This window comes from Toxorhynchites rutilus, chromosome 1 (genome assembly GCF_029784135.1).
Source record: "Toxorhynchites rutilus septentrionalis strain SRP chromosome 1, ASM2978413v1, whole genome shotgun sequence".
In the NCBI taxonomy this organism is placed as follows: domain Eukaryota; kingdom Metazoa; phylum Arthropoda; class Insecta; order Diptera; family Culicidae; genus Toxorhynchites; species Toxorhynchites rutilus.
Genome location: NC_073744.1, coordinates 145,776,422 through 145,789,408, shown reverse-complemented (window position 1 = coordinate 145,789,408; position 12,987 = coordinate 145,776,422). Strand labels below are relative to the sequence as shown.

The 12,987-nt window shown below is 39.9% G+C and overlaps 1 protein-coding gene across 1 annotated transcript in view; it reads right to left on the bottom strand.

The window, feature by feature from the left end:
* The window catches only part of LOC129777185 (uncharacterized), a 144,894-nt gene that overhangs the window by 106,700 nt on the left and 25,207 nt on the right, over positions 1-12,987 (bottom strand). Inside the window, exon 2 of the mRNA XM_055783313.1 lies at positions 212-612. Within this exon, the coding sequence (XP_055639288.1) occupies positions 212-266 (55 nt within the window). The 5' untranslated portion in view covers positions 267-612. The remainder of the gene's footprint in view (positions 1-211; positions 613-12,987) is intronic.

Genomic DNA, 12,987 nt, shown 5'->3' with positions numbered 1-12,987 from the left:
GGTGGTTTAAATTTTGTTAAGATGCTGTAATTTCATAAGACATCCAAACAGAACAGCAGAACAATCTCTTGCTCCGTCGCCATCCACCCAGTGATTGTTTACGACCTGCGGTCTGTCAACAAATTATGCATTCTGAACCCCTTTGCCAACAGTAACCGTAAGCCGCTAGCTATGATAATTCCGTACCAACCACCCCCGCTATTCTGCTTACCTTTCATAACTACAAGCTGAAACACGTATATCCAAATATTTGCTTTGATTAGCATTTTCGGGCTTTTGATGACTGGGTGAGGTCCGAGATTTGGGTGTAGCCCTTTTCAGCCAAATCTCCGCCGCACACGCGAACGCGCCTCCGCCTTCAGGATGGTGGTTGTTGTACAATTTTAGTCACCACTCACGACCTTATCGGCACTACAGCTAACCGGGTATGTGGCAAAGCTTCTGGCATCACAGCCGCCAAAATCATGGCGCCCATTGGTTCACTTTTCATATCCACCTATTTCCGGTTCAGTGGATTGGAGCGAATGCGTCGTTGACGGATCAGTTTCGGTCTTCAGCTCTCCGTGACAACATTTGAGTTTTTAGATAATTCTCGACAAAATGTTTTCACATCTGGAAAAATAGAGAAAAAAGAAAATTGTTGATTATCGATTCTGGCATCGGTGACACTGGGAATTATGCAATATAGCTTTCGGAAAAAAAATTCGATGGTATAACATATATTCCGAACTTTTGCGCAGTCAGCGGGCGATATATTATTCAACAATCAGAAAATAATGTTTCGTGCAACACAAACATCGAATTGAGCGAACCAAAATGCCACTCGTTCGGAGCGGAATTCGGGGCCACTGTCGCAGTCTGTTGCTTATCCAGTTGTCCGATATTTTCCGTACCGCAAAATTGAAAAATTAAATATTAATTGTCACCACGTTCAATGCGATCCAATTTTCGAATAGCCCTTGGGCATACCAGGAAAAAAAACGAACGGTCCGTATTGCCATAATCCCACAGCCACACATACAAGGACCTCCGTCAAACGACCCGACGGCAGTAGCTAAAAATAATATTGCAAGTTATGCGGACAAAAAAGACCCTCCCCCCGGCAACCAATTACCTTCGCCAAACGTCCCGTAGAAAACTTTCCATTGCCCAACATATACACAGCATCAACTTTTAATCGACAGCATTTCGCCCCCTCCGTCATCCATAGGATAACCACCAAGGAACCTAGGTGGATGTGCAATTTTCGATGGTTCTCGAGTGTTAGCTTCTACCCATCTTCTATTTTTTGTTTTCAACCCCCCGAAAAAAAAATTATGCTAGCATACGGGGATGGTATGGAAAGTAACCCAATTTTGGAGTTCCTCGCCGGAATGGATTCTCTGTATAATCGATAAATCGATTGGTTCTCCTGTCGACACAACGTCGGTTGCGGAATGTGGTTTACCACGGTGTTCCAGATCTGCATTTTCCACAAACAGTAGAAAAGCATTTTTATAGATAATGTCGGTTGTTTAGCATTGGCTGCGAGCAACGGGTAATATACACATCAGATTAAGGATGGCGTGTATTCAAATCGTTAAATATGGCTCCACAAACCGCATATCTCAACGAGACAACTGGTTCTAAACATAGCTTGCAAAACTATAAACACACAAATAACTCTAATTCATACGCCATTCCTCCACGTTTCTCGCAAATCAAACGCTGAAGCGCGTTTTCAGGCACTCGGAAAAAATATTAGGTGTACCGGTAAGTTTCTTCGGTTTTACTACAGATGGCGTAACTTGATTATTACTCCAGTGAATCAAATTTCCAGACATTCGTTGGAAAGCTACTGTCATTGCGCGTCTTTTTCAGTATATGTCAAAAAGTTGTAGCGTAAACAACATAGTTTTTTGCCACTTCGAATATGCCGAATTTCGTACCAACGAGAGTGTTTTTTCCGGGGAGAGTTACTTCATTACTTCAATATGAAGAAAAAAGCTGCGGAAAGTCATCGCATTTTGGTGGAAGCTTATGGTGACCAACTGAGCGAACGTGTCAGACGTGGTTTGCACGGTTTAAAAGTGGTAATTTTGACTTGGAAGACGAAGAACGTTCCGGACCGCCAAAAAAGTTTTAAGATAATGAATTGGAGGTTTTACTCGTTCAAGATCCGCCACAAACGCAACAAGAACTTGCAGATACACTTGGAGTAGCAAACCATATCCGATCGTTCAAAAGCAATGGGAATGATCCGAAAGATAGGACATTGGGTGCCGTATGAATTGAAGCCACGAGACATCGAACGCCGTTTTTTCACGTGCGAACAACTGCTCCAACGGCATAAAAGAAAGGGTTTTTTTGCATCGAATCGTTACTGGCGATGAATAGTGGGTCCATTACGACAATCCTGAACACCGGGCAACGCATGGATACCTCGGCCATGCATCAACATCGACGGCCGCGCGGAATATTCGCGGCCAGAAAATTATGCTGTCTATTTGGTGGGACCAGCTGGGGCTGTGTGTACTATGAGCTGCTTAAACCGAATGAAACCATTACGGGAGACTCTACCGACGACAATTGATGCGTTTGAGTCGTGAACTGAAGGATAAACGGCCACAATACGAGCAAAGACACGATATAGTTATTTTGCAGCACGACAATGCTCGGCCGCATATCGCGAAACCGGCCAAAACCTACTTGGAAACGCTGAAATGGGAGGTTCTATCCTTATGGCGTAGGATTCCGTTAGGCTATCTGTTGATTTTGGATAAGTTTTATGAATTACATCGTTAAACTCTTTGATTTGTGGCCCTGAAAATGACCGTTTTGTTTGGTAATTGGGTATTAGAATTAATCGTGTCACTCACCTTACTTGCAATATGAAAATGCCCCCTTTCCCCCGGGCACCTTGGTTTTGATGTCTCTGTTAGCGAATATTTTCGGTAGGAACAAAAGCTCCCCCTACTTTCATGTATTTGCAATGCCGATTCCTCCCAGGCAGCTTGTATTTGATGTCTCTGTTAGGGACCCGCCGCATGTATCAACCAATCATAATTGGGTATTTCCGTTAAGATAGGGGTTGAGATTTTTCGATTATTCGATATTTAGTTTCATGACATATATAGGGTTGGGGAAAAATAAATGTCGTATTTCTGATCGAAATTTGACGCTTCATTTAACATACTTAAAATTATCCAATTTAAGTCAAATATACGCCGTTTTGTTCGCAAACTTGTTGCCATTTAGAAGGCAACTTCATTATTCCCCTCCTTATTTGCAAAAAACTCATACAGCCAGTTTTCGCAAGCCTATTTTGAGGCCAACTCAGTATCACCAAGAGCGTTTTGCATGGACCGGAAGAGATGATAATCACTTGGAGCCAGGTCCGGACTATACGGTGGGCGTAATAGGACATCCCATCCGAGCTCCCGTAGCTTCTGGCGGGTCATCAAAGATTTGTGAGGCCGAGCGTTGTCCTGGTGGAAAACAACACAATTCCTATTGATCATTTCTGGCCGCTTCTGGTCAATCCGGGCTTGGCGATGGTTTGGGCCACGACTTTTTTCGCTTTAGGTTGTCGTACGTGATCCAATTTTCATCACCAGTCACCATATTCTTCAAAAATGGGTCGAGTTCGTTCCGTTTCAGCAGTGCATCGCAGGCGTTGATTCGGTCTAAAAGATTTTTTTGCGTCAACTCGTGTGGCACCCATACATCCAGCTTTTTTTGGAATCCAATCTTCTGCAAACGGTTCCAAATGGTGTTATGGTCTATACCCAGTTCCTGGCCAATCGAGCGAGTGCTCACATGCCGGTCTACTTGGATTATTTCAACGATTTTATCGGTTTCCACGACGATTGGTCTACCAGTACGGGGTGTATCTTCGATAGCCACTACACCAGAACGAAATCGATCAAACCAACGCTGTGCTGTGCGAATCGTTACAGTATCGGGTCCCTAAACTACGCAATTTTTTTCGGTAAAAACGTAAAATATGGCGAATTTCTTGCTTGGTGGACTCCATCTTTGACGCGCTATAACTTGAGACTGAAAAGGACAATCACAACACTGTCAAAACGACACTTGTAGCACAGATTATCGTCTTTAAATAGCCGTATAGTATGACCCGATCCGATAAGTACAACACAAGATATGTTTAAGTGTTGCCATATATTGGCAATAAACGATTTTCAATTTGTACCCCAATATGATCCCGAAAGACGTAATCCTACGTCAAACCGGCTGGAGAACACGTGTGTAGATCCAATGCGCCACAGTTACTTCAATCATTAAGAACATCATTACTTATTTTGAATTAATATTTTGAAACATGTGGTTGGAGGAGACGAAACAAACAAGAGAGTGCGCTCTATGGATTCTTGTGTGTGTCGTTTGATGAATCGATGCAGTCAGGACAACGTCATTCAACGATGTCTTGAGCTGTGCCAATCATCCATGGCCAACATATACTCGAATGTGAAGAGCGAACGACTGCGATTCCTATGACACAATCAACAGAATAAATACACTTGCGATACGCTATCATGAGTAACACCGACACAAGCTATGTGCAAACGACAGCCGTGAACACACGAAATGAACACAAAAGAAAGTCTGGGCTCCATTACAAAATTACACGTATTCCGTTCAACATGTTGCTGGATGTATTCGGTTGAACGATAAAAGCGTGGATTACCTTATACGCACATGTTCAGTTTGGTTAGTCGACAAAATATGCTCTGGGCAAAAGGACAGAGTAATTTCCTCGGAAATCCCAGAAATTCCATTCCAGATCCACTGATCGACTATTCTCCTGTATTCTGAAATCCGATCGAATCAGAATTACCTGAACGGATCGTAACTCAAGTTTCATCGAATTGTGCAAATAGGGAGCCTTGCCATGCAATTCGACATTGAGCTACTTCTGTGATGCGAAAAAGGTAATAAATTTTCGGGTGAAATGAACACGATTTAAGAACAGAAATTATAAATGAAAAAAGAACTCTACGGAAAAAATGAGGATACTCTCTAATATATGTTCTGTGTAACAGAATAACACTTTCTCTGCAGGAAAATAAAAAAATATTGAACGGAAATTGTCTCTGATAATGTTTTTATTTTATGTATAAAGTATTGGCGGAAATGCAAAGAGATTTATAGAAGAAACGTGAAGGATTATCTTATAAGTATTTAAACAACATCGAGTAATGATTTTCATTCAAATTATAGCAATTTAAATTGCTTTCGTGTCTGCTAATCTGATAGAGAATAAATTACTCCACCAACACGGTTCAATTATTTTGTTGTTTAATTTGCGCCAAGGCAAGATTGCCACATTTTATAGCAAGAATGAATTGAGATCGATCGGATTTCAGACTGCAAAAAACGAATCTTGAGATCCGATCGAGATTCAAAACAATCGGATTCCGGAATATGGGAGACTGTTCGATATTGTTACCACAAACATGGTTAATCACCTCATAATTGTTATAGATCGTTAAAACATACTTACAATACATTATTTATTGACGTGGGACTACGTCTAACCGGAGTATATGGGGGGTAAAATGAAAACCTAAACATAGAACATGCAGGAAAAAATGAAAGATTCCGAATGCTTATAACTCGAACATTTCTTACTGGATCGGAAAGATGTTTGCATCAATTGATACGGAATATTTCTACGCTTCTATCGCAATTAATAAAATGTTATTTCTCATTAGATAAACAATTCAATAACTGTAAAATGTTAAGCGTTATCTAAACGCCCTAACTACCTCGTTTTGATTGGTCCGATTTGCGGTTTCCCCAACACAGCCATCATAACCCAGCAGCCTAAGGGAAATCGACATTGCAAACACATGAAAGTATGGGGACTTTTGTTCGCACCGAAATGTGTTCCCTAACACAGACTTCAAAACAAAAAAAGCGTTAGAGAAATCAGCATTGCAAATACATGAAAGTCGGGAGTATTTTTGTTCCAACTGAAATGTGTTTACCTAATAAAGACTTCTGCACCAAGGTGTCTGGGGAAATCGGCGTTGCAAATACATGCAAATCGGGGTCATTTTTGTTATGACTGAAATGTGTTTGCCAAACATAGACATCAAAACCAAGATCATCATACCAAACGTAAAAGGACCGTCATTAAATTTACTTGTAACGAAGAACATAATCTATTGCATGAATTGACCTTACATGGTATTATACAATCTTTTTACTCACAAAGCAAATATATTGAATTCAATGGAATTCGGAAATTGTTTCATTCAATCAAAATTTCAATCAATACAAACAAACGATAAGGTAGTCCCACGTCAACCTTGCCTTATATCAAAGATATAACCTACCCATTTTTTTTTTATTGAACAGCCAAAATATTCACTACAAATAATTTATATGGCAGAACAACGTTTCCGGGTCAGCTACTACGTATGATAAATCTAACAATTTTAAATCTAGTAATTTAAACACACAAAAGTTTGTGCGGAAATGAAGCCTAAAATTCGCTTAGAAAACGTGGACCATTGAAAACAGTCCAAAAAACAGTTTTACAAGTCGTGATTTTTGACGTGGGACTACGTCTAACCGGAGTATATGGGGGTAAAATGAAAACCTAAACACAGAACATGCAGGAAAAAATGAAAGATTCCGAATGCTTATAACTCGAACATTTCTTACTGGTTCGGAAAGATGTTTGCATCAATTGATAGGGAATATTTCTAGGCTTCTATCGCTATTGATAAAATGTTATTTTTTATTAGCTAAACCAATGAATAATTGTAAAATGTTAAGCGTTATCTAAACGCCCTGACTGCCTCATTTTGATTGGACCGATCTACGGTTTCCCTAACACAGCCATCAAAACCAAGCAGCCTTGGGGAAATCGGCATTGCAAATACATGAAAGTAGGGGGACTTTTGTTCTCATCGAAAAATGTTCCCTAACACAGACTTTAAAGCAGCGAAATCGGCATTGCAAGCACACGAAATAGCCTAGAGGCGAGTGAACTGAAAAGTTTAAACCCTCTTAAAGCCAAAAAGAAGAAAAAGAACACACGAAAGTAGGGGGAGCTTTTGTTCCCACCGAAATGTGTTCCCTAATAGAGATTTCTAAACCAAGGTGTCTGGAGAAATCGGTATTTCAAATTCATGCAAGTCGGGGGTATTTTTGTTCCGACTGGAATGTGTTTCCCTAACACAGACTTCAAATCCATGAAGCGTGGGGAAATCGGCATTGCGAATTCATACAAATCGGGGGTATTTTTGTTCCGATTGAAATGTGTTTCCCTAACACAGACTTCAAAACCGTGGTTTCTGGGGAAATCGGCTCTGCAAATAAATGCAAACTGCGAGTACTTTTGTCCTCGCTTGCCTTTGTGCAGAGTGGAATATGTCTGTCCTAACATGATCTTCTAAACTTAGGAACCTGGGAAAATCGTGCAGCCACTAGAAGCGAATGAACTTCCCAGTTTCGAGCAAATTCGAGATTCGAGAAGTATGTACACTTTTGGGATATAAACTTCAGAGGGAAATGTAAAATAAAATAATCGTTTGATAATTTTTTTTGTCTTTATTGGAAAGATTTTCAGCCTTAGGCTGGTTCATCAAACGTTTGATAATTCTTCCGTACATATATTTTGTTCTAGTCATCATACCAAACGTAAAAGGTCCGTCATTAAATTTACTTGTAACGAAGAACAATCAATCACAATAAATGAATTGACTTTACACGGCATTTGTTCATTTTTTTCACTCACAGAGCAAATATATTGTACTCAATTGAATTTGGAAACTGTTTCATTCAATCAAGAATTTAATCAATACAAACGAATGATTGCTCAGCTAAGGTAGTTCCACGTGAACCTTGCGGTTATATCATAGATATAACCCACTAATTTTTTTTTTAAGTTCACGACCTTTCAATAGAGAAAAAAGCTTCACATTTTTTTCGGCGAAACAACTGCAACTACCATCAGTGTAGCTCTCTGGCTCAATCCAACAATTCACCGCAGGAAGGAACAATTCACCCAATATGTCGTGATAAATTGTTTCCCTATTGCGATTCCGCTCAACCATTACGAAGCAACAATTCACCTACACCCGAGGTGGCTCACACACGGTTATAAATATCCTTCAGAAACGGTCCAATTAATCGGCACAGTACGACCCATATCACATTTCCTCCGTTGCGAGCGATAAATCCGGAAGGGTAGCAAACAAAAGCCGAAACAGCAACACTCTAAACACTCTGGATGGGTGGAAGCAACCACCTTTCGTAAAATAGCTCTACACATCAGGATGCTGCTGGGAGCTGTGACACACGATGATACAAGCGAATAAAACACTCACTCTAAACACGTTGGCGAGCATAGTTTATTCATTTGTCACGATGCCACCGCGCAACAGTGGCAGTGGTAGCCTGCTGGACTGAGCTTCTGCATCAGCACTGCACAACATAGCCGCTGGATGATGTGGCCAATGGATCAGTGGAAGAAACGTCACATTCGGAACCATATTTTAGCAAATGTGAATTGCGTGAATTGCTGGGTGGGTTTAATTTGCAAACATAAAGTTTGTTCAATTTTTACCAAAATGGAGAAGATTTATAAATACTCGTAATTTGTGATAAATATAGTATATAAATAAGTATATTCCCATGTTATAAAAAATGTTTCCATCCGACCAACTAATCGATAACAACACCACCGAGCGTATCATCGTATTATTCACGCCTAACGCAGGCCCCTTTTCCCGCCATCCATTTTGGGCCCATTTTTTCGGTCCCCACCCGAGCGAATCCTCCTGCTTTACGAGTGCCAATTATTGTATATCTCCGTCAATTGAGTCCCTACGTGCCGAACAATCGTGTGGCCACCAAATCACCCCTCCCCACGGCAGTGGCCACGGTGGTGGTGATCCGAAACAGTGCTGTCCCATTTTGGCGTTTTTTTCCTCGGACAAGCCAACTGTTACGGCCGTACGATATTCGCACGTGTCACATTTATCTTTGCCGCGAGGTAACGGGCGCTGCCACTGAACTTTTTAAACAATGTATCTTAATAACGTACATACATGTGAATATATTAAGTACATAAAAAATGTAAAACTAATTTCGAGCATGACCTCGACACGGCACTAAAAACTCGTGGCAGCTTGATGGATGGCCAGAATGTTTAATATGTTGTCATATTTAACCGCTGCCATCAATTATTCACCGCTAAATGGAGCTCGAGAATTTTGCGCTTTAACTGACTGAGAGTACGCGTGCGAATGATTTGGTGGGCGTCACATCACAGATCGAGTACAAACTGTTGCCTCGTAACGTGATCAATTATTTAGTTTAAAGTTGCTGCTGCCCTCGCGATGTCACAAGGTCCGTTAATTATTCTATTATTCCAGCTCCAGCTAATTTTGTTTTGGATTCGCAGCATATTCGCTCGTACTTAAAGTTTGATTGGATCTTCTGTCGGAGATAAGTGTTTTATTTTTTGGAACTAAATTGAGTCTAATTGGGTTCAACATCGAGGGTAGCATGAAATGATTCAGAGCTCTCCAAGCGGAAATGTACAGGGACCGACACAAAAAAGCACCACGCTTCCAGATATGGCACAATTTTAGCAAACCGATACGAAAAGCGACTGTCAAACAGACACTACGACACAGTAGTCGTTCGGCAACTGGGCGAGAATGGAAGTCCTGTTATCCTCATTCGCTTGCTAACTGGACCGGTATGTAAAACATCAAATCAAATCGAGAGGAACTTCAATGAATTGTTTGATTCGCGTTGACAGCATTGAGCTATATATATATATATATATATATATATATATATATATATATATATATATATATATATATATATATATATATATATATATATATATATATATATATATATATATATATATATATATATATATATATATATATATATATATATATATATATATAGATATATAGATATATATATATGGTTGGAGAAAAAGAAATGCCGTATTTCTGATCGAAATTTGACGCTTTATTTAGCATACTTAAAATTATCCAATTTAAGTCAAATATGCGCCATTTTGTTCGCAAACTTGTTGTCATTTAGAAGGCAACTTCATTATCCCCCCTTATAAAACCCCTCCTCCTTATTTGCAAAAAACTCAGACAGCCAGTTTTCGCAAGCCTCTTTTGAGGCCAACTTAGTATCACCAAGAGCGTTTTGCATGGACCGGAAGAGCTAATAATCACTTGGAGCCAGGTCCGGACTATACGGTGGGTGCAATAGGACATCCCATCCGAGCTCCCGTAACTTCTGGCGGGTCACCAAAGATGTGTGAGGTCGAGCGTTGTTCTGGTGGAAAACAACACTATTCCTATTGATCATTTCTGGCCGCTTCTGGTCAATCGCCTGCTTCAAACGGTCAAGCTGCTCACAGTAGAGAACCGAGTTGAGAGTCTGGCCATAGTTGAGCAGCTCATAGTGGGTGATTCCCTTCCAATCCCACCAAACACACAGCAAAACCTTCCTGGCCGTCAATCCGGGCTTGGCGAAAGTTTCTTTCAAATTGTGTAGCGAACACTATTTTTTAAAACTACTGGTAAAGTTAGGTACGATTTTTTTAAGCGATGTGCGGTCCCTATCCGCACCCGCACAAAAACAGGTTTGCCTGTATTACTAGTTGTTAAAAAATTCATATGTTCTTTGGTTTGTTTTCCGCTTTCTTGTTGATTGTGAAAAAAAAATAAAAAGTTCATAACCTTGTAGCCATAGTGTTACGAAAAGTGTGACTTGTAGAAGTATTTTCAGGTGATCGGTACAGAAAACGACCCAGACGGTTGCCATGGCTAGACCAGCAATAAAGGGGGCGTTGCCAGTGATTCGTCTGACCCTTGAGGGTAAAAAGAACGACAACCAAGGATAACTAGAGTTTCATCAATAGTTTCCAGTGCTGTTAAACCAATGCACGAGAATATTATACCACATTATGAAATAAAATTGGATTTCATAATTATATACGGAAGAGAGCTGTTGAGAATAATTGAGAATAAAATATAGAACGTAAATAACTTTTTTTTACCTTTGATGCGTGCTTATTTGCAAAGTGTCTCTTATTTTGCTCTTCTGTATTGCTCGATTACTCGCGGTCGACTCAAGTTGACATATTTTCTTCAGGAAAGGGATGGGACATAAGGATATTGTAATAACGTTGATGATCACACTTCTTTCTTGAACCTATTTTTATATCTATTATATATACACATTTCAACTTATTCTATTGGGGGTCTCCGTAGCCACATTGGTTGCGCGTTCGCTTAGTAAGCGATCGATCGTGAGTTCGAAACTCAGGGCCCTCATTGACCATCTTTGTGTTGTTACAGAATAACTACGCCCACGCAACAATCATCAGCGATGGAGATCGATCCACGGTCGAAATAAGATCGATTCATCCATACAACTGCTCTGCTCTGCAAGACACATCGGACTGCTGTTCTATAAATAACTCAACAATGATCATTCAACTGTCTCCGCTGTCCGTTGGTCCAACTGGATAATGGAAGAACAGAAAGAATACGTTTACGCCTAAATGGCTACTGTGTGAATGTACCATATGTAATGGTATAGAAGGAATACTGGCGAATGGCAACTGTGTAATGTGCTAATTATAGATATATGATAACCATGTGACATGTACACGATTCAAATTCGGCTCTGTTACAGCTAAAAATGCTAGTGAGCCTTAAATAAATAAATGGGATAAAAAAAAACTTATTCTATTGTTAGTAAGTTGGGTATAACAGATATAGGAAACAAAAAAAACAGATATAGGATGTTTCTATGGTTTTGCTTGATGTCTATCGCGTACTGTATTTCCTAATGAGCGATGTCGTATATAACCGAGATATCGATCTTCGTGTGCGATTGACATTTTTTCCAGTTTAAATTATTATTTTGTGGAATCCTCGATTGAAATGTTAAATATAGAGTGGCAAACTATCTTCGTCTATAAAACTAACTTTATAACCTGAATTGTTTTTGTCAGGCGCGAAACATTCGGGACACAAAAAAATATTTCACCGCTAGAAACGAGGGACAAATTCCAACATTCCGCAGCTTGCATGAAAGCACGTCAAAGATATTATATGAGTAAACTGAAAACAAAGAGTACGTTATAAACTTGTTGTAAATCATGCGAATTGACGTTCATTTTGTAAAGAAGTATTAATTTCAAAGGAGGAGTGATATCTGGTTCTGTAGCTATGAAACGCCGGTAATTGATTTTCCTTAAATGTTGCGTGTCTGACCAAAACAATGAGCTTGAGCTTGGGTAGACTGCGAACTGTACAAAAATGAGTGGTTCTAACGTCTTGAAACGTACTGAAACGTTCCTAACGAGCGATATATTTCGAGACCTAAAAGTTACAATCGACTCGAAACATTGTTTAAAGGGGGGAATATATATAAGTCAAGTCAGATCGAGCCATATCAAGCAGGTACAAAAGTGTTTCTGAAATAAAATAAGTTCTACGAGGCGCTGGATTTCTGACTGAATGATAAGTTACCGAAATTATTGAATTACTGCTTGAATGGCGTTCCCTGTGGAACTTTTGCCGTCTCAACGTATACATCAACTAGCGTCATTTATTAACACATAGTTGAGATTTCTTAAGCCAAATAACACGCCTTGAATGTATTCCGAGGGGCAAGCTCTAGAATACGCGTGACCACAGTGCAAGTCGGAAGAAATTTTTTTGACGAAAAATACCCCGACCAGAACGGGAATCGGGGAAATTTCATTATTCATTTTGATGTGATCGATAGCTCAAATAGTTTTTTATCAGTTGCACTAAATTTCTATACACACATCTTGATATCACTTCCTACCTTTCTACAGGGATGCGTAACTTCATTCGTTCCGTTTCCACAAGATGGCTCGAGGTGCTGTAAATAATCGATGGCAACAGCTTATATCTGCTGAATCGTGAAGTATCGACAACTGTCAACCAA